General features: G+C 36.7%; 1 protein-coding gene across 5 annotated transcripts in view; it reads right to left on the bottom strand.

Moving 5' to 3' along the window:
- TAF1B (TATA-box binding protein associated factor, RNA polymerase I subunit B) overlaps positions 1 to 25,992 on the bottom strand; it is a 111,945-nt gene extending 85,953 nt beyond the window's left edge. For 4 of the 5 annotated variants that reach the window (XM_074209647.1, XM_074209644.1, XM_074209646.1 and 1 more), the window contains exons 1-6: positions 25,914 to 25,992; positions 23,792 to 23,890; positions 14,835 to 14,925; positions 12,644 to 12,741; positions 11,016 to 11,111; positions 8,186 to 8,336 (exon numbers count right to left, since the gene is read on the bottom strand). In XM_074209647.1, the coding sequence (XP_074065748.1) occupies positions 8,186 to 8,336; positions 11,016 to 11,111; positions 12,644 to 12,741; positions 14,835 to 14,925; positions 23,792 to 23,890; positions 25,914 to 25,931 (553 nt within the window). In that variant the 5' untranslated portion in view covers positions 25,932 to 25,992. The other variant, XM_074209648.1, reaches the window with a different exon arrangement.
- Positions 25,993 to 27,893: the final 1,901 nt, after the last annotated feature.

Here is a 27,893-nt window from a genome sequence, read left to right as displayed (position 1 = left end):
ACTTGCATTAATTAATGCTGAGGAAAATGAAAAGAATAGGAGAATGTTGTACACATTAACAGCAACACTGTGAGATGATCACTATGATGGCGCAGCTCTTCTCAGCAGTTCAGTGAACAAGGACAATCCTGACAGACTCACTATGGAAAATGCTGTCCACATCCAGAGAAAAAACTATGTAGTCTGAATACAGAGCAAAGGACACTATGTTCACTTTTTAAAATTTCTCTTATGTTGTTTCTTTCTCTCTCATGATCTTTTCTCTTTTATTTCTAATTCTTCTTTCACAACCTGCCTAATATGGAAAGATGTTGTACATGCACAACCTAATCAGATTGTACACTGCCATGGGGAGGGGAGAGTAAAATGTGGAACTCAAAAAGTTTGCAAAAGGATCAATGTATTTTTGCAATAATTAAAAAAAAATAAAGGAAGGAAAAATGTTTTGCAAGACTGTAAATGTATAAGTTACATAAAACTGCTTGCTTTCTCAAGGAAGAGGGCTGGGTTTGAGTGAGCATGAGAATTTGGAACTCAAAAATTTAAGAAACATGTAAAAATATTTACATATAAATGAAAAATATTCAATGAAATAAATAAAAAGTGGTTGGAAAAAACCTTTCATATAATGCTGAAATGAATCAATTGATGAATTGATAAACAAATGCTTTCTTTAACAGAGAGAGTGTGTAAAGGGTTTTATGGTTGTCTGCTAAGTTTATATATATATATATATATATATATATATATATATATATGTATAAATCTAGCAAAACTCTGAAGTTTGTACCAGACCAAATATTCATGCTGTATGCCTTTTATTTTATCAAACACATTTCCTACCTTGTCTGAAGGGAGAAGAAAGATAAGTACTTTCCATCTTGCAGGAAATCAGTCTCCTGACTAATAATCTCCAAGAAGGGAGAGAGAGAAGGTGCCTTTCACCTTGTTCTACATACCTCCTGCCTGATATCTCCAGGCTCACCTACCCACCTATATATAGGAAGAGGGTACCATTCTATCAACTTTCCATGCTCATCTTCTACCTTGGAGAAGAACTGTATCACTACTACTTCTGTTCCATGTCCTTGTTCCCTTCTCAACTACCCCAGGTTTTGAAAGGACTCCATCTTAGGTCACAATACTTTGAAAATCTCTCTTAATTTTTTAATGACTGTCACACTCTGACTTGATCATACCCTCCACATCCCAGTGATTCTGAACTCCTGTACTTCATCATACAATTTCCATTCCTCATTCCCCACAACTCACCTCCCTACAAAGTCCCAACCAAATACCACCCACTCCTTCCACTGTACCCTCCAGAATGCCTACTCCACAAACAATAAACTTGCTTTCATCTTGAAATTTTTGGTTGTCATTTCTTCCATCTTCTGGCTTGGACCTAGACCTGGATCCCTCCTAATAAGATCATCTCCCTGGACATTCTTTTCACTAATAGTCACACTTTCCTCCCATACCCTTCCATTCAATGGTTGAAGTCAGATAGTTGGAATACTTTTTGCCTCCACCACCAGGTTCTCCTCTTACTAACATCACTCAGTATGCTCTCGTCAAATCTATGACCCATTTGAATTCCTGGGAGCTTTTGTCTAGGGACCTCCAGAACATTCTTCTTCCTTCCTCAGTGAGTGCCTGGCTCATAATCTTTCTCTCCTTCCTAAATTCAGTCCTCATTGTAGGTAACTTCCACATACATTTTGGCATTTCCTCAAAACATCTTAAACCCTCAGCTCCACAATCTACTCACTTTCCATAGCCCCACTTTCACCCCATTTCAGCCACATGCATAAAGATGATCATAACTCTTGATCTAATCATCATTGTCAAATTTACCAGTCCCATGTTCATCAACTCTGAAATGCTCTTATCATAATCTATTTGCTTTCCATAACTCCCTGTCTTCCTATGTTAAATTCTGCTTGTCCATACCATAACTTCCAATCTCCCCACTCCTCAACTGTCTCCCAGATAATCACCCAAGTAAGTCACATCCTCTAATCTTCTCCAATCCTGACCCCTTAAAAACCCAGTTCAACTCTATACTGTCCTCTTGTTAAGTCCTTTCTTCCCTTATCATATTACAGATTACATATTATCAATCTTCAACCTTGGATCATATCTTTACTCCTAACATGCTTGCTGCTGAATGAAGGTAGAGTCAATTACAAAACCATTTTGACAGGATCCACTATAAATTTTTGCTTTCACTGTTGCTAGAAAATTCTTCTACACTTCCCTAATTAACTCACTATTTCACGATCATGAGTGGCTGTTCCAAGCTTGTCATCCCTCCTTGAAATCATCTTTTTTCCTTACCCTCTCAGCTGAGAATCATGTATCATATTTTACTGAAAAAATTGAATTTATTCACAGAAAGCTCCCTCTCCTCCTCATCTCAAATTACTCTGATGCATTCTGCCACTATTTCCTTTTACCTTGTATTCCATGAAAAGGTAGCCTTTCCCTTTCCTAGGGCAAACCCTTTTATCACAAGTGATCCTATTCCATCCTAAGTCTTCAAGAAGATTGTTCCCTTTAACACCTCCATTTTCTCACATTTTCAATCTCTTCCCATCTACCGGCTGTTTTACTACTACCTACAAATATGCCTATATCTCCCTATATTAAAAAAAATTCTCATGAACTCAAAATGATAGAATACAGAATGCAATGCAGTTGAGCTCCCATCCATAATTTACTCCAAAATGATCTAGAAAATGCAGTAGAGTGACTAGAAGAATCCTGACAGAGAAAATCTGAAAAAGTCACAAAGAATTCTTTATCTGGTCCAAATCTGAATAGGGAGAGAGGTCTATTGACACTGAGGATAAGACTAGAGAAGAAACTTATTTCACGTGAAACATGATAGCACCCAGCAAAAGGCTATGCATCAAAGCAAGAGGAGGTCCAGGCCCATACTGGAGCTCCCTTACATTCATTTACTGTAAGGGGACGGGTGCCAACTGCCCACTATCCGATTATGGGTCACAGATTTGGCTCAAGAAAGGGACCTGTCATGGGGTAGCAATCCCCAGAGAGAGAGGCCCTAGGCGATACACTGAGAAAGAAGGAAATTGCAAATCAAGAAGAAGGAGTTTGGCTCAGATACCAGAAACACAGTGGGAACTCAGATCCGGCATCTAGCCTAGCCTGCAGGAGAAAGACTGGGGCAAGAATCCCAGAACAAAGGGAAGACTACAGTTCTGTTGCTCTCTACTAGGAGAATTATCTAGTTAGTTGATAGGATCTGAGTCCAGAAATATACTATTGATACTCTGACCAAAAGCTCTGTTAAGAACTTGCAGAGCTCACACCAGGATGACAATAATCAGACCATATCCTGGATCAAACTATTCTGGGAGCAGTGAAAACTTGTAGATCCCCAGCCTATTCCCGAGATCCTAGAATAACATAATACTCAACAGCCCAAGAAAGTAGCAATAGGATCATTAATATGGTTTAAAATAAGTTTACAATGGGTCTCTTAATTGTTAAATTCACTCGTCTTGGCTCATTTCTCTTCTCAGTTGACAACTGAAAGCTTCTGACACTGTTAACTACATTCTTGTCCTGTATACAATCTACTCCATTAGCATTTTTTGACCCTTATCTCTGTGGATTCTCTCACCTTTTACACTTCTTAGTTTCTTCTACTAGATCATCCATCATTCATGTAATTTTCATTAATGCTAGATCTCTTCCTTTGATATGCCAGAGCCCAACTCTAAAATCAAGTTCAGTCAGGATGAATTGGCAAACAAAAACGAACCCCTACCATGAGCATGCAAAAATCCAAGAGAATGACTCCAAAACATCTACAAGTAAAGCCTCAAGCAAAACTCAGCTTGGATACAAGTTTAATTAGAATTCCTGGAATGAATGAAATCTTTTAAAGTAGTTAAATGTTTTTATAAAATAGAAAGAAATAGGGACATGGAAGAACAAATTGTAAAATGAATTAAGATCTTGGAACAAGAGATTCAAAACCTTGCCCAAGCAACAATCTCTGAAAATTAGAAGAGACTCTTTCATCAGTGTAACAATCAGGGACAATTTTAGGGTATCTGAGATGGAGAATACCATCTGTATCCAAAGAAAGAATTGTGGAGTTTAAACAAAGATCAAAGACTATTACCTTTAATTAAAAAAAAGTTTTCTTACTATCTCTTATATTTTGCTATCTCTTATATTTTAGGTTTTCCTTTAGGATATGATTTTTCTCTCAACACAGTCAATTTTGGTTAATGTATAGCATGGAAACAATGTAAAGACTAACAGACTACCTTCTGTGGGGGGTGGGGGGAGGTAAGCGAGATTATGGAAAAATTGTAAAATTCAATAAAAATAAAAATAATTAAAAAAAGAAAAGCATGAAGTTCTAACAAAATTAGAAGAGACAAAATAAGTCAATGATTCAACAAAACAATATTTTTTTAAAAAAAATCAAAAGACTGAAAAAGTAGAAGAAAACTAAGGTTTCTCATAGTTAAATGACCTGGAAAAGATATTGGAGAGGAAAAAAAATTTTAGTAATCATATAATATACAATATGACTAAAAAAGGAGCCTACACATCATATTTCAAAAAATCGTAAAACGATGGTCAGGAAATCCAATGAAAACTATAAGGTGAAGTATTTCTTCCAACCAGAATTTCATAGTTAGCCAGAGGTCGATGGACGGTGGAACAGAGGGCTCTTCCAGCAAAGCAAATAGATTTTGGAATATATGTAGCTCTGCAAAATGCTGTGTCTAGGAGGAAGTGAGGAGAAATTCTATGGGGAAGGGCTAGGGTGGTCAGAAAGCCCCAAAGAGAGCAATTTTGGATAGCTCCAAGGCCAGTGCTCTATCCACTGTGCCACCTAGCTGCCCCTGATTTAGTATACTTTTAAGCTTTAATAACTTCAGAAGCTTCAAGTTTTAAAAAAAGTTTTTAAGCTTAATTATTTAAATTTCACTTACACCTATTCAGTTCCATGATACAGCTATTTAGTTTCATGAATCTCAAATAATAAAATTGTTTAATTCAGTTCTTCTTAACATTAGGCTCTTAAACCTTAGATTACAATTCTATTTTATCAGTAACTGAGAAGCAGCTAATAAAAGTTTACAAAATTCAAAAAATGAGTAGAGTGATGCACAGATAGCATAAGATGATGATCATGTTAAATTTTAATAAAATATCAATATCTTAAAATTTAAATAACTAACCTTTCAAATACTGGGTTTTCTAAGTTTCAAGTACTTAGAAAGTTATTCTGAAGTTATTTAAGTTTAAACCACACTAAGACCTTTGGGACACCTTGAATAAACTCTTCTATTTAACTTTTTAAGCTTTTCACAACCCATCCCTAACGTATCTTTTTAGTCTCACTGGACATTCTTCCCCACTCAATCCCTGTTCTGTGGTCCAGTTAAACCGACTTTTGTTTTCATTTCTCACATATGACATTTTATCTTCTATTGTTGGAACTTTATGCTGGTCATCTTCTAAGCATGGAATGCATTACCTTACCTTCATTTAATAGAATCTTCAAGATGCAACTTAATTACCATCATCTAATATGAAGTTTTGCCTGATCCTTTGACAGTAATCTTTCCTCCTCCCTTTCTAACTACACTGTATTTATTTTAAAGGTATCCTATACATTCTGAGAGATGTATTTCTTGTCTCCTAACTTGAGTAAAATCTCCTTCAAAATAGAAATTGCTTTATTCTTTCTATTTGTATTTCAAGAACTTGCAAAGTATTTAGTATATAATAGGCCTTTAATAATTGCTTATTGCTTGATTAATCCCCACTTTCTATTCACAAAGTCACTGCCCTATTTCTGAACCTCACCAGCCATAAAGCTCTAGCCTTGAATACTATTCTAGTTTCTTAATTAGTAATACTGCTTTCAGCCTCCCTCTTCTCCAATTTAGCCTACAAGTAGCTGTCATAAGAAAAAAAGACTGTCAAAATCATACTAAAAAATCTTCAGTAGATTCTTATTGCTTCTAGGATTAAAAGACAAACCCCTCAATTTAGAACTTCAACTGCTCTATAATCTGGCTTCCACCTATCTTTTGATGTTTATTTTATACTACTCCTTTTCACACATATTCTATGTTCTAGCCAAATCAATCAATAAATAAGTACTTATTTAGCATCCGTTATATGTCAGACAGAGGTAGTCATTGCACAGTGGACTGAATTAGACTTGGTATCAAGAAGACCTGAGTTCAAGTCCTATCTTTGACTCAGAAGCTATGTGATCTTAGATTAAGTCATTTAACTTCTTGGTACCTAAGGCAACTCTTGATATAAGTTGCAGAGCTAATGCCAATCAGTATTAGAAGAAAGAATTTCCTTACCAATAATCCTTGCTACTAATGATATCACTGGTCTGGACCAAAAATTAAAATAAAAAAAATAAAATGCCAGCTACATTTTATCACAGGAGACACAGATACAAATAAAAGTATTTGCAAAATTAAGATGAGGTCATTCTTAGGGGCAGCTAGGTGGTGCCATGGATAGAGCACAGGGTTTGGAGTCAGTTCAAATTCAGCCTCAGACATTTTACTAGCTGTGTGATTGTGGACAAGTTACTTTGCCCCCTATTTGTCTCAGTTCCTCATCTGTAAAATGGGGACAACACAGTAAAAAAGGAAAAGGCAACCACTCCAATATCTTTGCTGAGAAAATATAGTCAGACACAATGGAATATCTGAACAACAAATTCAAAGGAAGAGGGGCCTAAATACCTGGAAGAATTAGGAAAGAACTTTGAAGGAAACTAGATATTTTCAATCATGAAGGTCAAGAAGGATCATAGTCCATGGATGAGGCCAGTCCTCACAAAGGCATGTGTGAAGAAGAACAGCAATGAGGTGGTAAGTTTAGCTGGAACATTCAATGCATGGAATGAATACTGCCTCATAATTAGGCTGAGAGCAAATTGTAAAGGGCTTTAAATGCCAAAAAGAGGAGTCTTTATTTACTTCTAAAGGTTCCAAGGAGTTTCCTCCCTTTAACAACTGCCACCTGTGTAGAAGATGTATTAGAGAGAGTGGAGGGAGCTGAAGCAGAAAGAATGATTAAAAGGCTATTGAAGTAATCATGTCATATTATACAACAACCAATCTCTCAAACTTAACATCTCATCTTTGAACTCAATAAGTATGGCACAAGGGGTTGATTCCTTTTTTATAATGCTCTCCCCTGTGGGAATATAATAAAGAGGCCTGAAATGCTCCACTTCCTTCATAATATCACTAGTTTTCTTTGCATCCATTCATTTGTCAGCTCCTATTCAAAGCTTTTACTTATCTTTCTTATTCTTGGTGTCTTCTCTCTTCAAATTTAATTGTATTTACTGTACATCCCTTGTAAGCCTGAGTAGTACAAGGGCAGCTTCATATCCCAGTACCTATCACAAAGCAGGTGCTTAATATTTGTTGAATTGAAGTGAATTATTTGGCAGGGTAATTAGTCTAAAAAGGTGGGCCCAGATCTACTCCTTGGCCCCAGTTGAATTACTAGGGAAGAATAGAGGAATCAGAGGAATCAAGTGCCTATTATGTGCCAGGCACTGTGCTAAGCACTTCACAAATATTATCTTATTTGATCTTCACAATCACCTATTGCTATTAGCCCCATTTTACATTTCAGGTGAAGTACTTGACCAGAATGACATAGTTAGTAAGTAAGTAGTTAAGACTGGATTTTAATTCAGGTCTTCCTGACTCCAGGCCCAGGGTTTTATCCACCGGATCGCCCAGTTACTATGGTTCTTAAAATATGAAAGTTGACTTGCCTCTTTAGCATAGTGCCCAATATCTCTACCAGTTTTAATTTTCTACAATGACAATGAGAATTAAAGATTACAGTTAGAATTCAAGTTTGGTTCTTCCTCATTCCCAAGTCATACATCATCTCACTCTGCCTATATATATTATTTTTACACAAATAAATAATGTAATAGTTACAAATAATAGTAGCAAAGTAGGGTGAACATGGGACTGAGAATCAGTTTTGCCATGTGATCTTAAGGAAGAAATCTACTCAGACCTCAGATATCTTTATATACAAAAATTGAGGGATGGACAAGATGACCTCACTGGTCCCTTCTAGTTCTAAAATCCTATGATCCTATATAGTTTAAAATTTTACTTACCAGATTTTGTAGTTTTAACGTTGGGAAGAATCAGTTTACAACTGACATCAGACTGAGAGTCTATGTCACTTTCTGAGAAAGGAAAGCTACAGCTACTGAACAGCTCAGGCTCACTATCCAAGCCTGAAAGACTTGGACAGCTGTCAGATACCTAGTTTCAAAATCAAAAAAAAAAAAAAAATTACTGTCTGGAAAACAGTGAAGAACACAACTTCTATAACTGTCAAATGATTCATGTCTTCTGCACAAAAGTACAAAACATAACCATTTGACAACACAACTACATATACTCTTTTCAAACTAAAGATACTGAAGATCATTAATTTCTTGAGGAAAGAGGACATGACTATCCATTAATATTCATTTAGATGGCAAATATTGAGTGCCTGTTGTGTTCAGATCACTTTGAAAAAGCATTCTAAGTCCCTATAATACTAATGCCATTAAGCAAGCTTGGGAGTGTTCAAATGATTTTCAACTCAATATTTAAGTGCTTGAATGCCGGGCACTGTACAAAACTCTGAGGATACAAAGGAAAATTTAAAAACAGTCCTTTTAAAGAACTTATATGCTAAAAAGGAAGACAATGTGTATCTATAAATACAAGGTATATATATTAAAAAAAAAAAACAGATGAAAGGGAGTCTCAGAAGAAAAGGATCTCACAACTGAACACCAGGAAAAAAACTCTTGCAGAAGGTAGCACTGGACTGATTCTTAAAAGAAGCCAGGTTGGGGGGGGGGAGGATTTATCAAGAACCTAAGATGTGTCAGACACAGAGCTTCTCATTTTACAAATATGATCTCATCTGACCTTTACAACAATCTTAGGATTTTGGTGCTACTAGAATCCCAGGATAATTCCCTGGGAGCCACGGGAATTAATTGAGTAGATACAGGATGTAGTTAGAGCCAAGATTTAGGAAAATCATTTTGTTAACTGTGGGGAGGATGGATTAGAAGAGAGGTACCTTGATTTACAAGGCAAAGGATTGATTTCTTTTCTCTGAACCAATAATATCTTTAGCATATAGAAAGAAGCCATAGATAACTATCTTCAGTCTCTTTGGCACCCAACACTCTTCCCTCTAAAAAATGACCTCATACTTATATTTAGAGTGTTCTGCATATTGATTTACAGCAGAATAATCAACACAGATCATGTCTGCCAAAATATTCAGCTGTTTAAAATAGTGTGTATATATGTATGCATATACACATGTGGTAGATATATTTCTGATTTGCTTTAAATAAATAGATTCTATGGTTCTACACAAAATTATTTAAACCAGATAGCTTATGCTGATCTAAATCCTTGGACCCACAGCATCAGTAACTTTCCCAAAACTCAATTCCATCATATGAATAATGAATCACAACAAATAACTTTCCTTTTCTAAAAGCTTTACCTGGATTCTCTTTATAAACAAGATATGGCCTGGTTAAAAAGACAAGTTATTTCTTGAATGCTAATGATTCAAAATGTTAAGTATGATTAAGTATTCTCCATAATTTATATTTCCTTTTTTTCCAGATTCTATTTTCTTCAATCCATCATACAGGAGAAGCACAAAATATCAAATATTCCTCTTAAGAAAACAGGACTAGGTACTCCTGAAAGAGATTTTTCCAGCTTCATCTTTAGCAATCTTCAGCAATCAATTGTCCTAGTCTAAATGACATCAGTCCCTTTGTTCCCAGACTATATCAGAGGCATTTGAGATCAACCACATCTGCAATATTGGTCACTGACTGGGTAATCTTTCAACTTATAACATAAATGGTCTTGGAATTAGGAGTCTCTTTCCCAAACTAGGCTGTTTTACAGATGACAATGCCATGGACAGAGATGAAGGAGAATTTATTAAATTCTTACTCTACACCAGGCATTGTACTAAATCTTTTGCAAGGCAAATGGGGTTAAGTGGCTTGCCCAAGGCCACACAGCTAGGTAATTATTAAGTGTCTGAGACCAGATTTGAACCCAGGTACTCCTGACTCCAGGGCTGGTGCTTTATCCATTGTGCCACCTAGCCGCCCCAAAGAGCTACATTTCCAAAGGGAAAAAGACAACATCTAAAATGGAGAGGTAAGGTGGAAAACTAGTCCAGGGTTTTATAGGTTGAGCAATGTCTGAATTGAGCATAGTTAGTGAGGACACTGTGTCAAATGGAGGTTCTGGGGGGAGGAATTCACTTACTGGAGGAAGCAGCCATAGGGACAGAACTTTTGCCAAAATGAGGTCACTGAGGCTGAGGTGCAGAGTCATCAGAAGAGTTGGATATAAAGTGAACATTAACTGAATATTCAACCAAGTACCAATTAGTATGCAAAATGAATCCTCTGAAGTAGTCATATTATTCAATTTTGCACTGCATATTTCCACTGGGCTAGAACCAATTACCATATTTTACATAATAGTAACTTCAAATAATATGAAGTTGAATACATAAGACCTCAAAAAAAAATCATTATTCACTATTATTAGACTTAACAACTCTGGTCAATGTAATGATCAAGGATGATTGCAGAAAGTCAATAATGAAGAATGTTTCCTACATAGCACTAGGGAGATAGTATATTAAAGCAGAGAATAAGATGCACATTTTTGGACATGGCCAATATAAGAATATGTTTTATCTAACTACAATTACGTATTAGAAGGGGTTTATATTTCTTTTTAAATGAGTTGAAAATAAAAAATAAATTCAATAAATTCAAATATTACTTTTAAAGTAGTTCTGCTTGTCTGTGAAACACAACTTTTAAATTTTAACTTTGCTAACTAACTAGCTAATTCTCAAGATTTTTTTTTGAACTTGAGACCTACTGCAGATTTATTTTCATTCGAATAAACTGACTTCCGGCAATATGCCTGCTTGCTCTTCTGAAGGTAACGCTTCCAAAAATTATGTAATACTTCATCCTGGAGAGAAAAAAATAGATCAATCTATGACAGATATGCTTTTATATCCACGATACAACATTATCATATTCCTACATGATATTCTGCTTTATTTCCATATCAATTCATAATAAATACTTGATTATAAGATTATATATTTATCTATGGAAGGAAGCTATAAAAGTCATTGAACCTAACTCCCTCATTTAAAAAGATGAAGAAAATGAGACTCAGAAAGCTAAGCAACTTGCTCAGGTTCACATAGCTAGTATCTGAGGCAAGATTTGAATATAGTTCTAACTGGATTTCAAATTAAGCACTCCATCTAGACTACAGGCTTTAATTAAGTGAATTTACCAAGAGGTATATGTCCCCAGGTCAATTATAAATTAAAGAAATTACTTCCAGTCATTCTAGCTGTAATGAAAAATATTTACCAGGATGAAATGATATGTTGCATCACTGATAATCAAAATGAAAATACATAGCAATTATGTAAAATATTCTTTTACCACAGGTCTATTGCAGTAGGGGGAAACTATGTTTACAATTTTAAAGGTAATTAGCTCTTTTATTTTCCTTAGGATTTTTTTTTTTGCAAAGCAATGGGGTTAAGTGACTTGCTCAAGATCACACAGCTAGGTAATTATTAAGTGTCTGAGGTCAGATTTGAAGTCAGGTCCTCCTGACTTCAGGGTCAGTACTCTAACCATTGCGCCACTTAGATTTCCCTTAGATCTTCTGTCTAAACTTTTTTTTTTCATTGTGATCCAATGATTGTTAGTGTTATGCAGGGAGGTCTTTAGGTATTCAAAGATTTAAATAAATGTCCTTTAAAATTTTACTTCACTATATCAAAAGAATAGTATCTATCTACTCAACAAAAGTTCAAGACATTCTTAGCTGAGATTTCTTCTTCTTTATCATTATCAAAGACCAGTTTGTAGCAAGCTCCTCTACAAAGTTTTCCTTGACATTTCAGGCCATATGGACCTTTCTAAATTCCTTTTGCAATCACTTTTTAAATACCTGACCTTATACTATGTAAAACATACTATGAAAAATTCACTAATAATCACCCTACCCAGCTTATGATCCAGTGATAGCAGTCATAAGAGCAAGTCTTTGGTGGAAAAACATGAATTCATTAATTTCATGGTGAGGATAATGAACCTCAAAAACATATTATAAGAAATTCACTAACAGTCACTAAGTCTAAGTCACTAATACTTAGACTACTTTTTAGGCTCATGGCCAAGACATATGTTTACTGTTAATGATGAATACTTGCTGAGTGAAAGATAACTACAAAGAGCTTAATATAACTACTCCAAATACTAAAAATTAGAGAATATGGAATTTAAGTAAAGCTGAAACATGCTATGTATCACTCCAGAGGATAAAGTATAGTAAAGTATAGTTTACTAGAAAGAGTATTCAAGGACAAGGAGAACAAAAGAGTTCTACAGCCGTCCTTGACCTTTAGCTCCATCTAAATACTACAGGAGAAACAATAAAATATGAAGTTACCAAATGCATTCTATTACACTTACTTTTAATTTAGGGCACACTCCTAAGGACAGCAGAGCTTCAGCTTGTTGATAAAGTATATACTGAAAGCCTTCACAGACATACCACTCCCAGCCTTTCTCTATATGGCAAAGAACATATGTCAATTATTTGTATTCTTAACTCAATGATTAACATCTGACAAAGAAGTTCTACTAATATTAAAGTACAATTAAAAAGTGTGGCTCACTCTTTTCCCATCTATTTCCTTTATATATCAGAATATAGATCTTGTTATTTCACATGCTATCTTTTTAAATCAAGATTTGTTTCCTTTCTGTCAAGTCTGCACACAAAACAGCAATTTTATAATGATCACTTTAATTCTGTGTCAATAGGAAAATGCTTTTTAAAAAAGTGGTCTGTCTAGCTATGTGATCTTGGGCAAATCACTTAATCCCACTGCCTTGCAAAAAAACTAAAAAAAAAAGTGGTCTGTAATTTTTTTGTATTCTAATATGAAATATACCAGAGACTGAGAATTTTATTTTTTGCAGAAAACTTAAGTTAAGGGAAAATTTGTTATTTTAGCCGATAAATGTCATATGAAAACTGAATATAAAGTACTCAGCCCTTTTTATATTGATCTACTGAACTAGGAGAAGACAATGAATAATGTCAAGAGCAAATGTATGTCAAGGAATATAGAAGGGAATTGAGAGTTAAGTATGAAGAAATTTAGCTATGACAGTCTAGTTTTATGGAAGCAGAGATAGGTTACAGGGGAAAAGACCTTCAGGGTGTCCCAGTTTGGTTTTTTTTGTCCTTCATTTTCAAAGATCATGACATCAGGGAGGTGACGCCATGACATGCCCATGAAATGGATTTGAGGGGGTGCTGTGCTAATTCACCAGCCTCACTTTCTCCTTCAGAATCATCTGGATCTAGTGGCTAGATATAGATCTGGACAACTGGAGATGACCCTAGATGCAGGGCAATTGGGGTTAGGTGACTTGCCCAAGGTTACAAAGTATCTGAGGCTGGATTTGAACTCCTGTCCTGCTTTCAAGACCACTCAAATTCATTTCATGTGTTTATCATGACATCACCTCCCTGATATCATGGTCTTCTTCAAAAATGAAGGACAAAAACATCATCATCATCAATAATAATAATAATAATTATTATTATTATTATAACTGGGAAAAAGTCAAAGCGAAACATACCAAATGACCAGTGGCATACTATAGGTGAGAATTACATTTTAATTAGCCTTAATACTTCAATATTTGTATTTCATCATCTCTCCAATGGAGACTGACTCTCCCCACAATATAATAATCTTAAAGAATTTTTGGCACTGAAAAAGTGATCCATCTGTAGCAAACCTGATGATCAGGTTCAGAATTTAATCAGACTAGTTCCCAGACAAAAGACTTGGGTCCTTCCCTTTAAACCCTATCTAGCTTACGATCCAATGACAACAGTCACAAGAGCAAGTCTTTGGTGGAAAAACATGAATTCATTAATTTCATGGTGAGGATAATGAACCTCAAAAACATACTATGAAAAATTCACTAACAGACTAACTGGGGAAAATGTTCACATATAGTAAGTATTTTTAATAAATAATTGCTGAATTAATAAACTTTCTAAAAAAGCAATATGTAAACATTGATTCTTAATGTGACTAATAAAATTATCACATGGTAGATGTTCATTAGTCATCTGCTCCAATGAGCAGATGTGACAAATTATGTTAGTATGGGTGTTTTTTGGGTAATTGATATTTATAGGACTTTTTATTATTTGCAAAGTGTTTAAAATGTTATTTAACCATCCTAATAACCCTGAGAAATAGATTCTTTAGGCATTATTATTTCTATTTTATAAATGAAGAGCTCAAAAGTAGGCATCTTCCTAATTCATTGAAGGATTTGAGGCCTATCTATTACCCTCAACCTGATTTAGCCCATCTGCCAAGATTGTTCATCAGGGTATAGCCACTGCACAACTTCAGGAGAGAGCTTAAGGCTAGATGAATCATCTTGTAGCCGCAAATGAGAGTTGGATAAATCAGGTGAATCAGGTGAACACTGAAGGTAGATGAACAGCCCTGAAAAGGGCTCCACGAGCCCTCACACCAGAAGTACTAAGACCTCTTGAACATCCCATATACCTCTAAATGAAAACTAAAAAGATGACAATATTTTTGTCTATCAAGAGTATACATACCAAGTTTCCTTTTTTTTTTTATTCCTTTGCTGATGGCTTGGATCTTTGTGTTGGGTGTAAAGTCCACAATACTTTCAACCTCCTTACGTCTCTGAGAAAAGCAGATATATTAAAAATGTAGAAAATGATTCTTAAACCTCATCAAAATAAATAGGAGTCTGTAGTACTACTCATTAAGACTTTTACATTTCACCCTGGTTCCATATTACCCAAACAAAAGGCAATTTAGATTGAAAGCCTGAATTTCTAGATAGTTTGTTGGATACTTGTTGGACCCAATAAAGATTGTTTTATATTGGCTTTGTAATTAAATTTATTTCTTTCAGTATTAGAATATTGTTATGGAAAAAGAGCAGCCCAGGATAACCAGACAGACCACAGTTTACCATAGCTAACATGTTTTTTGGAGATCAATGGGTTAAGAAGAAAACTTCCAAGTCTGTAGGTTTAGTGAAATTGAATGGCTGGGGAACTTGAAAAAATGATAAAATTGTTCCTAGGAAAATACCTCCTAGGGAATGACTTCCTCTATTGAGGAGTCAAAATGTGTACTAGTTTTCATCAAGTAAATTGGGTATTTGCAGGAGAAACTTAAGAATAAGCTAATAAATACTTAAAACATGGCTAATAAACATATGGTCTAAGGTGGGAGTTTCTGTAACTTGTGGATTTCTGTAGAGTGGGAGATTAGTTGCAAATTAGTTGAAGAATATGGAGAGATGGTGGCATATTAGGACATCCAGATCTCCTACTGTACACACCTGAAGCAGTACCTGTAAGATAGCTGGTCTGAATTTGAGACAGATCAGCCAGCTGCCACATCAAAGCAATCAGAACCCAAAGTACAATACGAAGGTCCTCAGGAAAAATGAACTTCAGTATGAACCCAAATGGAATACATTTATAGCCTACAAGGTTCTATGTTCACAGGCAAGCCTGAGATTGCCCAAGTTTTTGAGAAGGCCCCAGGGAAGCCCTAGGGAATAGCCTGCAGGGACTAGCAAAGGGCTGCTCAGCATAACAACTCTAGGCTCAAACTAGGACAACCCAGGGGCTCTGTGGTTCCTAACATTCTATCTTAGGATACCAGATGGCCCTGAAGGTCCAGTGCTCTGAAACTCAAAGATCCACTGGAGGGAGTGATTAATTCAGCATACTGCAGAAGAACCCAAGTGGTCTAGAATGAACCCAGACAAGGCCTACTATCTACCCCAAAATATTGTAGGGAATAGAGCTTGACCTTTGTTCAGAGGTTGGATTTTTATTTAATAGACATGAACCAGTAACAAAAATAATTGCAAATCTAATGCACTGAAAAACAGCAAGATGTCACAAAAGAAAAATATTGGAAGCAACAAAATAAAAAACAAAAAATTTAAATATCATGGAGGTACAACAACAGCTACCACATTAAAAGACCATAGGTCTTAATATACTATATTTCATAAAGCAAAAGAGTTGGGTTACAACTAAGGGCAATTATACAGCAAAGTTAAGTATAATTCTGAATGTGGAAAAATGAGTATTTAATTAACTAAATTGAAAAGATTTTCAGGTATTTGTGATAAAAACAGCAGAACTTAAGGGAAAATCCAACATATAACATCCAAGAGGAAATATAAGGTAAACATTAAAAGCCAATTATAAGGGACTCAATAAAGTCAAATTCTTTACTTCTTATATGTGAAAATATTAACAGTATTCCTATGACTGACATCATTACTTTGTTAGTTTGAAAGAAAGGCATGATTGAACTGAGTATGATGGAATGACTAAAAAAACTGTAGGGAGGAATCTCATAGGCTAAGAAAACAGTATCTCATACAAATGAGACATTAAAGGAAAAAAACTAGTATAGAAACTAGCAGAGGAGAGTATGAGTAGTATTGAAATCATCTCTCATAGGGAATAGGTTAAGAGAGGGAGAGCCCATATATCTAGCAAAGTATAAAAATATTATAAATTTAGTAATAAATAAGAGGGCAAGGAATAGGGTGGGGGAAGAGGATAAGGGAGGGACTCTTAAGAGGGATGGGTAGGAGGATTAGGTAGTGGGGTAGAAGTAAAGTAGGGAAAATCATTTTGGCAGCTGAGTGGAGGATGAACAGGAGTGGAGAAAAAACTTAGGGAAATCAACCAACAATCTATTGTGATAGTCTAGGCACAAGATGATGAAGGTCTGCATGGATGTATAAAAGAGCTGTTGTGAAGGTAGAAACAACAAGACCAGACAACAGTTTGGATCTGGGGTGAGAATAAGGAGTTAAGACAGATTCTAAAGTTGTGAACCTGGTTGACTGGGTAGATAGTGATGCCCTATACAGTAAGAGGGAAGTTAGGAAAAGAAATGAGTGTGGAAAGAGGGGGAGTAGTGGATAATTAGTCCAGTTTTGGGCATGTAGAATTTGAGATGCCTACAGGTCATCTAGCTCAAGATGTCCAAAAAGCAGTCAGGTCAGGAGAGAGCTTAAATTTAGATGAACAGATATGAGAATCATCTGCATAGAGATAACTGAATCCATAGGAGCTGATGAGAAAAAAAAAGATAATATAGAGAAAGATAAGAAGATAGTCCAGAACAGACCCTTAAGAACCAGAGTTAATGGTTGTGACCTGGAGGGTGAGCCAGCAAAGGAGACTGAAAAGGATCAACAAGTAGGAGGACCAGGAAAGAGAAGTGCCCTAATAACCTAGAAAAGAGAGAGTATCCAGGAGAGGAATAGTGTGATCAATAGTGTCAAAGGGTACAGAGAGGTCAAAAAAAAAAAGGATGAGAAAAGATTTGCAATTTAGAGATCACTGTTAACTTTGGAAAAACAATTTCAGTTGATTGATGAGTTTTCAATAATAGCACTTCTACAGAACTTTAAAGTTTACTAAGTGCTTTACAAATATCTCATTTTATCTTCACAAACAATTCTGGGAGGAAGGTGCTATTATCTATCCTCATTTTACAATTGAGGAAATGAGGCAAATAGAGATTCAAGTGACCTGTCCAATCAGAAAGCTAGAAAGTTTCTGGGCTACAATTTTAATTCAGGTCTTCCTCAGTTCAAGTCCAGCAATTAAGCTCTTATGCTACTTAGCTACAGAAGCCAGAAACCACACTAAAAAGGGTTTAGAAAACAGTAAGAAGAAAGAAGTTATTGTGGGTAAGGTTAAATCAAAGATCCTGGCCTGAACTACCCTATATAGTTAATATTAATTAAAATCAAACAATAATAAAAATAAACAATTAAAATTAAACAATAATGTAGAGCTGGGTACAAAAAAAACACCTCTTACCTATTAATAGTCATGAGGGAGCCTGGAATCCATACAAATTCCATTTGACTTACAGTATATTATCCGGGTATATTAGGACAGTGCCAGGCTTGGAGTCAGGAAGACCAGAGTTCAAATCCGATTGCAGACACTGTCTATGTGACCCTAGGCAAGGCACTTAACTCCAATTTGTTTCAGTTTCTCATCTATAAAATAAGCTGGAGAAGGAAATAGCAAACCACTCTACTATCTTTGCCAAGAGAACCCAAATGAGATTACAAAGAGTCAGATGATTGAAACAATTTAACAATAGACTAATATAAAATTGTTATACAGACTACTATGGCCGTTTCTGCCATTGTCAACATAAGAGAACAGGTAGAGTCCAGGCCCTGGGCAAGTGGTATGAAGTTAATGATCCTGCCACTGACTTTTTCTTTGTTCCTGTGGATGTTAGTCATGAGGCATTTGCTTTTGACAGGGAAGGAAGTCAAGATAGTGCAATCATCCTTCTTCAAGGTGATTTGAGTTCTTCATATTGCCATAATTAAATGGATAGACTTGAATAAGGTCTTCCTTCCAGAAGGTATTAATGACCTTGAATATAATAGTGGCAATGTTCACTGGATTGTATAAAGGTTCCAGTGGCAGAGGTCTTGGATCAAATGATAGTTCACATAAAACAAAGAATGAGAAAAAAGCAAGTCTAAGAAAATTGAGGGTCCAGTCAGTTTTGGAAAATAGTGGAAGAAAGAATCGAGATGATTCCAGCCCACAATAACTAACACTTGATTCCTTACAATCTAAAAATGGAGCTCAGAGCTTTATCGGACTCTGGGTTCTGTAGATGGATATCTTGATGGATCCCATGTTACTCTTAAATCTGTCTCTATCTAGTGGGGTCCAAAAAAGGTAAGGCCTTGAAAGACCTAAAGCAAGCTGTCCAGTAGCTTCTGCCTTTAGCAGACATAAAGGTATGGGGAGAACAAACAACCAAAAGTTCCCAAGGAGAAAACTCACTATATGATTTTTTTAAAAAAGTTTTTGTAATTGAGCCCTACTTATTAATGAACAAATGACTTGGGGTCATGCCATTACCCTTTGTCCACAGTTACCTATTATGCACTGAGCCATAGGTGAGCTAGTCCCTCTAATAAGATGGGTAAGTCATATCAAATGAAAATGGGACATTCAAGATCACGCTGACCCCGATAGGTGAATGAGACCTCCAATCTCATCCCCAATACTTATCTTCTCCACTGTGATCAATGAGCCCCTTCCTAAAACAACCAGCTCTTAAGGAAAGTTATCTTACCATAATCAATGATTCGGCCAGAAAACCAAAACAAATAGCTCTGTCTGTTATGTGAAGAATATTTATGTAACTGGACCTCAAAAACCATTAATCCAGTAACAAAAAACCTTTGGATTTGTGTGGAGGGTTTCAAGTCTTCCTAGTGGATGAAATTATGAACTGCAAGGCCAGTATATAAGAAAGCCTTAAGTGAAAGAGCAGACAAGATTTTTATTTATATACATTCTTGGGCCATGGATTTGACTAAGTAGTCTGGGACCTAAAGAAAACAGAATTATATAATTAAAAGTCCATTTAGGGTGCATTTAGTGTCAGAACCAATGCAGAAATTTTATTGATGCCTCCCACAACATACAACTTTTTGTAGGGTATGTTAAGATCCATTAAAGATAATTCTGTTTAGATTATTTTGTAATTGTATTCATATGATACCTTGTTAGAGGAACTCCCAAATATTTTGCATAATCTATAATTATTTTGAAAGGAAATTTTTCTGTGCCTTTTTGCTAAGTTTTTTGGGTAATATACACTAAAGGATTCCTTCCCCCCCCCCCAAATAAAATTCTATTTGTCATGATTGTTTAAAAAAAAAGTTTCACTTTCCCCATACTGTTAAAAAGCACTTCCCAGTTAATTTCAAACCTTGATCCCCCAAACGCTCACTAGAAAGAAGTTACCTAAAATATTCATGGAATGGAAAGGTTTCCTACTGAGAGGAACCTAATCATTTTTTCCAGGTTTTATAGAACCTTCTGAAGGGACTGAAAGCTTTAGGCCTCAGAGCAGTCAATTCAAGCATTTAATAAGTACTTACTTATATGCCAGGCACAAAGTTGGCATTAAAAGGTTGCAGTATACAAGGTTGTTTTGGTCTTTTGATACCAGTAGCACATTTTCCCATAAGGAAAAAATCATTAGGTATGGTGGTTAGCTTTCCAAGGCTTGTTCATTTTATAACCTACAGGACAATCAGTGCTCTAGAACCATACTCCATGTATACACATGTTTCCCACTGCTGCAATCCTGGCAATGAGTTTGAGAACTCTCTCTTCTCTCTGCAGTACAGCAGCAAGCCAATGTTAGCAACTCATATTCTGGAGCTAAGACTTCAGGAAGCCTAAGATTATAAGTAATAAGGCTCTTTAAGGGCCACGAAGTATAAGAAGCTAAGGATGGGGATCTGAAAGAAAACAGTAAAAAAGATAAGATGGAGTTAGAGACATTGCCAAGGACCCAAGCAATAGGGGGACGAGAGAAAAGTAGCCTTAGCTACATCCTGGTTCCTCTTGAAAGTCCCTCTAATAAGATGGGTAAGTCACAGAATTCTTCTAACATTAAATGAAAATGGCATGTTCAAGATCATGCTGACCCTGACGGGTGTTTAATACTCCATGAATACAATATTCTTCCTAGTTTTCTCATGAAAGATTTTACTCTAAACTTGAGATGGGAGGTGAAACTGAATACTGGTGGCAAGGTCCAAGGTCCAAGAAAACAGGATCAGAAATGCCGAGGATGAAAGTGACAGAAGGGAACAAAGAATTTAATAAGGCAATTCCGCATCTATAAAACAGTGACAAAGATACACAAACAACTACTTTATAGCAGAATCAAATGAGAAATTATATACTTTGCTAACATTATAATCCTATGTAAAAGTCATATTTTACTATTTCCAATATATTTAGTTAAATAGAAGTAGTGACATCAGGAAAGTTTAGATTGTTTTAATGGAATTACAAGGTTTCTATATTGCAAATTTTTACTTTGGGTTTCAACCCTACATATCCAGTCCCCAAGTCTTGTTGATTCTAACAATATGTCATTTTCCATTCCACCTATAAGGCTACTACACATTTTAAGCATTCATTTTACCTCTTAGTTTAAAACAAAATCCTCCAATTATGACCCAAGTTTCTCCTTTCTCTATTCAATCACCCATAAAGTTGCTACAAAGTCACCTCTAATCTGATCATGTCACTCCTTGACTTAATAAACCCCAGTGGTTCCTTATTACGTAAAGCAAGGCTGTCCAAAGTGCAGCCCCCTGTGAGTTTACTAAATGCTTTGGTAAACCAAGACAAACTACCACTAAAACTGCAAATCAAAATATATTGTCTATTGTTTCAATAAAAGCTTTTAAAAGCTAAGATTGGACAACCCTGACCTAAAGGATCAAACTCCTTTATTAGACACTTAAAAGTCCTTCATAACCTCCCACCAATCTACCTCCCCAGATTTATTATACATAGCTCCCCTTCACAACCAACTACAATGGCTTTCTTGTCTTCTGCACAGATCACATGCATTTTCTTTGAATAGGTAATTGCCTCTGCCTGGAATGATCTTCTTAGTGTCTTTCTGTCCATCTCAAATGCACTTCCTAATCAATGACTTTATTGAACTCCAAACTATTATAATATTTACTGTCCCTGAAAGACTCTTGCATTTGTTGCATTTGCTTATACATGTACATTTTGTCTCCACCTAAAGTATTTAAACTCCTTAAAAGCAGAGATAATTTCATGTATGTCTTTGTTCCCCCAGTACTTATAGTTCATAGCACAATGGAGAAACTTAATAAACATTTGTTGATTAAGGGATTGCTCTCTATCAAATGCTCAATTTAAAGCCGGAAGGGAATTTGTATATCACCTAAGTCCAATTCCATCATTTCATAGAAGAGAAAACTGAGAGCCAGAGAAGGGAAGTGACTTGTCTAAATTCATACAAGTAAATCCAGATTCTGACTCCAAATTCAGCAAACCATCCCCTATGCCATGCTGCTACTCAAAGAATCTCTCTAGAGATTTTAAATTTTAAAATAGCTACACTTTCAACAAATACAAACAAAATATGGAATTTATATATCCAGATAAAAATCAAATTCAAACATTGATTGAAAAATAATGCAAGTTAATTTTAATAACAAAAATCAATTTTTTTAAATTTTATTTATAAAAAGTTAAGTGGTTTTGAGGGTTTTCAAAGTTCTGTTTTTATCAATGTATTAGCTGTTTTTCTATTTTTGTTGACCATGCCTTTCATTACTTAATACACACACACACACAAACACACACACACACAAACATATTTGGATATTTTTCTGCTATTCTTTATATATGCCACAAATCAGTCCCTCCCACCCATACTTAAAATTTAAAACCTCTGCCTCCCAGATGTTCTAATTTTCAAGTTCTCTTTCTATTGCAGGGCCTTTCCTTATTCCTCATTTATTCCACCACCCCACCCCACCCCCCAAAAAAACAAGTAAAATTATTTTGTATGTATGATGCATTTATTTAGATGTGTCATGTTATTTCTTCCAGAATTTGGACAATACTAATACATATCAAGTACTTAATAAATAAAATGTTCGTGTAAAGAGGGAGGGGGGAATTCACCTTTGGCCACATAAATATCAGTTTAATAACAGTTATATAAGTTAGGATTTGTTATATTTTGCTTCCAATATTTTTATAGGAAACTACTCAGGATTTGGGGAGTCTTTTTATCTACTATAGCAAATTCAGATATGTATGTAGGGGGCAATCTAGAATAACTCTTAAAATCCTTAAGAGTATGAATAATTAAAGTTAAATCATTCTAAAAAATACAAACTGTATTTTGAGTCTCAGTTTAATCCAAGAATACTAAAATAAACATTTATTAAGTACCTGATATGTACAAAAGCAATGTGGCACAGAGATAGAGAGCCAGCTTTCAAGTAAAGAAGGCCTACATTCAGTATGTACTTTGACAAACTAGCTGTATGATCCCACAGGATCACCGCCTCAGGCAATTTCCTATAAAATATATATTACAGATGTCTTGCTCATCTGCTTTGGTGGGAGGAACTTCCCTATATCAATAAATTCACAGGTCCCAGACTAAAATAATATTAAACCACAGGTCACTTTAGAGGATCTTAATGTATCTTCTTTGAAGGAAGCTAAGCTATAATTTTTTTTCCTTAAAGGAGCAGAATCTGGTTAGAAATGGAGATAAAATCCTAAATCTAATTTACAATTCTCCTAATGTCTAAATATTTGTGAAGATATATTTCCGAAAGACATGATTAAAGAAGATATAAGGAAATATATTTGGATGATCATCTACCAAACTTTGCATATATTTCTTTTTTTTTTAGATTTTTGCAAAGCAAATGGGGTTAAGTGGCTTGCCCAAGGCCACACAGCTAGGTAATTATTAAGTGTCTGAGACTGGATTTGAACACAGGTACTCCTGACTCCAAGGCCGGTGCTTTATCCACTACGCTACCTAGCCGCCCCCCTTTGCATATATTTCTGCATTTTACATTTGTATCAGAAATTTTTAAATGTGTGCAAATTTATTTTTTAAAATAGCTACTACCTACCTCTGTAACATTGTGACAAGATGTGCAATAATATGTTCCTTCATCAGTAATTCCCCAGGAAACAGTAGCACACTGTGTACAGCGTTCATTAAAGTCTCTCTGCAAGAGAAGAGGAAAAAAGAATATGCATTCAATATATTTAACTCAAATGTACATCTGGGTAGAGCATTTTCCATTATTGTATTCTTAAGTTAATTTTTCAGAGAGGTGTTACTAAGTAGTAGGTGAATTAGAGGTCCTGACAAAGAAAGAAGAACTGAGGGAGCAGCAGATTTTAGAAGATAATCTTCCTGTTCTTGTCCAAAGATATGCCACCATAAATCTAGAATGAGGTGTAAAAATTCAGATGTTAAGGAGGTCCATTTTAGAGATGTCAGGAAAAATGTCCTAAAAATTAGAGCTTTACCAAAAAACTGAGATGGGTTGCAATGTGATAAGTGATGTGAGTTCCTCCCACCCCCAACATTTGGAGTTCTTCAAGCAGAAGTTAGAATACTTGTTTGGTATATCGTAGCCCTGCTGCCTTTCATGTGTGAGTTGGACTGGATGGCCCATCCTTTCTAATTTTCCAATTCTGTGAATGTATAAGATTTATCAATAGGGCAAATGACTTGAAAAACCTGGTCTTTTTAAGTTTTTTTTTCCCCCAAGGCAATGGGGTTAAGTGGCTTGCCCAAGGCCACACTGCTATGTAATTATTAAGTGTCTGAGGCCGAATTTGAACTCAGGTCCTCCTGACTCCAGGGCCAGTGCTCTATCCACCTAGCCACCCCCAAAACTGGTCTTTTTTTTTTAGGTGACCCTATTAATGAGATTGCTTAAGAAAACTATTAAAACAAGAAAGCTGGGTTAAATTTCACAGAAAATCAGATGTAGATAAACATCTACACCACAGAAAGCTCAAAATGGATACATAACCCGATTAAAGGTTACACCATAAAAAGTTAGAAGAAATCCTGATCAGATATCTTTCCCAATTATGGGGGTGAAGAAGAGGAGGTTGAAGGAGAGGAGAGAGATAATTCTCTTTCTTTTAGGTTTTTTTTTAATTACTTCTGGGGCAGCTAGGTGGCACAGTGGATAATTCTATTTCTTTTTTTTAGGATTTTGCAGGGCAATGTGGTTAAGTGGCTTGCTCAAGGCCACACAGCTAATGTCATTATTAAGTGTCTGAGGTCGAATTTGAACCCAGGTACTCCTGACTCCAGGGCCAGTGCTCTATCCACTGAGCCACCTGGCCGCCCCCTTCGCAAGCTACTGAAGGGCAGGGTCTGTAGCCCCGCCACCTCTACCACACTGTCTCCTCCAGAGTGCAACACGGCACGTGGAACTCCTCTGATGCTTGGAAGTTGCCTCAGGCCACGTACAAATAAGGTCGGAGCCTGTGGAACCCGAACACGCACACACACAGGCACACACAGACACAAACACACACACACACACGCACACACAGACATAAACAAATGCACACGCACAGACACAAACACACGCACACACAAACACACACACAGACACAAACACAGACACAAACACACGCACACACACGCACACACAGACATAAACAAACGCACACGCAGACACAAACACACGCACACGCACACACAAACACACACACAGACACAAACACACGCGCACACACAGACACAAACACACGCACACACAGACATAAACACACGCACACGCACAGACACAAACACACGCACACGCAGACACAAACACACGCACACGCACACACAGACACAAACACACGCACACGGCACACGACGGCGGCAGGAAGACGCACACGCGCACACACACAGAAACACACACACACACGCACACACAGAAACACACACACACACACACACACACGCACACGGCACACGACGGCGACGCACACGCACACGCGCACACACGCACACACAAACAAACCCAAGGCTCTACTTCAGGCGCACACAGACGCGGACTCGCGACCCTCGTTCCCCCCCAACCACAGTCCCCAGTCGCCTCCGCTTCAGAGACCCGTAGTGGCCCCCGGTCGGAGCCTCCCAACCCTGCCTCGAGGCCTGCCCCGGGAGGGGGGACGAGGCGCCCCCGCCCCCGCCCTGCACCCCCCACCCCCGGCCCGGGCCCGAGTTCTCACAGCCTCCTCCGTTTCCATAACGGAACCGCCTTTTCCCGTTACTCAGAGACTCCAAGTTCCGGCGAATCTCCGGAAGTCCTGAGAGGGACGCGTCAGAAGAGCACCGGCCGGAACCCAAGTGCAGGAACTTTTGGTTCCGGTATTATTGTTCCTAGAGGGCCCTTGTGTCTCAGCGGAGAGGACAGAGCAATCTTAGGGCCGGGGCAGTTCAGTTTCTACATTTCTTTATGTGTCCTTGTCATCTGCCTGGCAATTGTCTTGCCCGGTTAGGATGTTGGTGCTTGTCTTCAGAGAGCCTCTTTATCTTTGTCTAGTTGGTTGCCTGATGTCTCCCCTATTAAGTTGGAAGGCAGGGTCTGAGTTTTGCCCCACCCCACCCCCTTTTTGTGCTAAGTTCAATGCCTGGCCCTCTGGAGCACGGGAGAATTAGAAATGTTAACTGGCTGAATGAAGCAAGGAGGCAGGGATCAATGAATCACAAAGTATGTGGAGAGGAGGAAGGTGTAAGAAAACTAGTTAAGTAGGAGGAGACAGATTATGAAGGGCTTTAAAAAAAATATTACTTCTGGGGTGGCTAGGTGGCACAGTGGATAGAGCATGGGCCCTGGATTCAGGAGTCCCTGAGTTCAAATCTGGCCTCAGACACTTAATAGTGACCTAGCTGTGTGGCCTTGGGCAAGCCACTTAACCCCGTTGCCTTGAAAAAATCTAAAAAAAAAAAGCCAACATAAAAAATTTTACTTTTATTAAAGCAATGGGGTTGAGTGACTTGCCCAAGGTCACACAGCTAGGCAGTTGCTAAGTGGCTGAAGTGGGGTGTGTCTGCCCTTAGGAATTTCCACTAGATTATGCCAGTATGGGGAGAACAGTATCTGAAGTCTCACACTTTTCTTCCACCTCCCCCAAGGATAGAATCTTTCTTCATTTGATTCCTGATTTACCAGTCATTCAACTTTTGCTAGAAGGAAATTGGCAAATCCCAAATCGCTGAAGGGAAAAATTTTTGTTTTGCTTTGATTAATGTGGTATGGAATGTTCAATATATAACTGGAACTCATGGATTATTTGCAAATCCTGTTTCATACATTCTTTTTTCCCCCAAAAATCCTTATTGAATACTTAATATTTACAAAACCATTCCCCTCTATAATTAGTCACAGTGAGGGATAAAAAGATGTATAATATTAAGTATATAATATATTTCTATGGATCTTCCCTTACAACAACCTATTGAAGGTTTTTGCAAATCTATCCCCATTTTACAATTGATGAAAAATAAGTCTTAGAGCAGTTAAGTAAAGATAAAACAAGTAAATATTTGTGACTGGTACTTGAATCTGGGCTTCTACTGCAGCCCATAGAACTGCAGTCTACCTTTAATGAACTAACTGACTAGTAGGGGAGTGAAACCATAAGCAGAAGTAACTATAAAAGTTACTTCTTAACTTTTATAAAATAATTTTTTAAAAAGAACAAGAGGGGCTCAATGTGCTTATGAAAGTTTACAGGAAATGGGGCAGCTAGGTGGCATAGTGGATAAAGCACCAGCCCTGGAGTCAGGAGTATCTGGGTTCAAATCCAGTCTCAGACACTTAATAATTACCTAGCTGTGTGGCCTTGGGCAAACCACTTAACCCCGTTTGCCTTGCAAAAACCTAAAAAAAAAATAAATAAACAAACAAATAAATAAAGAACACAGGAAGGAGAGATTATTCCTGGAAGGAGTAATAAGTACAGAGCAAAAGGATGGATTCAAGAAAACATAGTGTCAGCCTATTATTATTGCAGACACATTCGTGGTTTCTTTTGTTTTTCTAAATAAATGCATAAATTAGAGGAAGGTATCCTTTATCTAGGGTCAGCCCTTCTAAGGAAAATTGCAAAATTGGGAGTTTTTTCTTTTTTTTCTCTCATCTCCACTTGTGCCACAAACCACCTGTTCCCTTTTAGTCTCCTCCACCTTTATTCCATACATTTAAT

The sequence above is a fragment of the Macrotis lagotis genome, chromosome 1 (assembly GCF_037893015.1).
Source record: "Macrotis lagotis isolate mMagLag1 chromosome 1, bilby.v1.9.chrom.fasta, whole genome shotgun sequence".
Taxonomy (NCBI): domain Eukaryota; kingdom Metazoa; phylum Chordata; class Mammalia; order Peramelemorphia; family Peramelidae; genus Macrotis; species Macrotis lagotis.
Note: the sequence above shows the minus strand (reverse complement) of the source record. Positions and strands in the feature narration are given on the sequence as shown.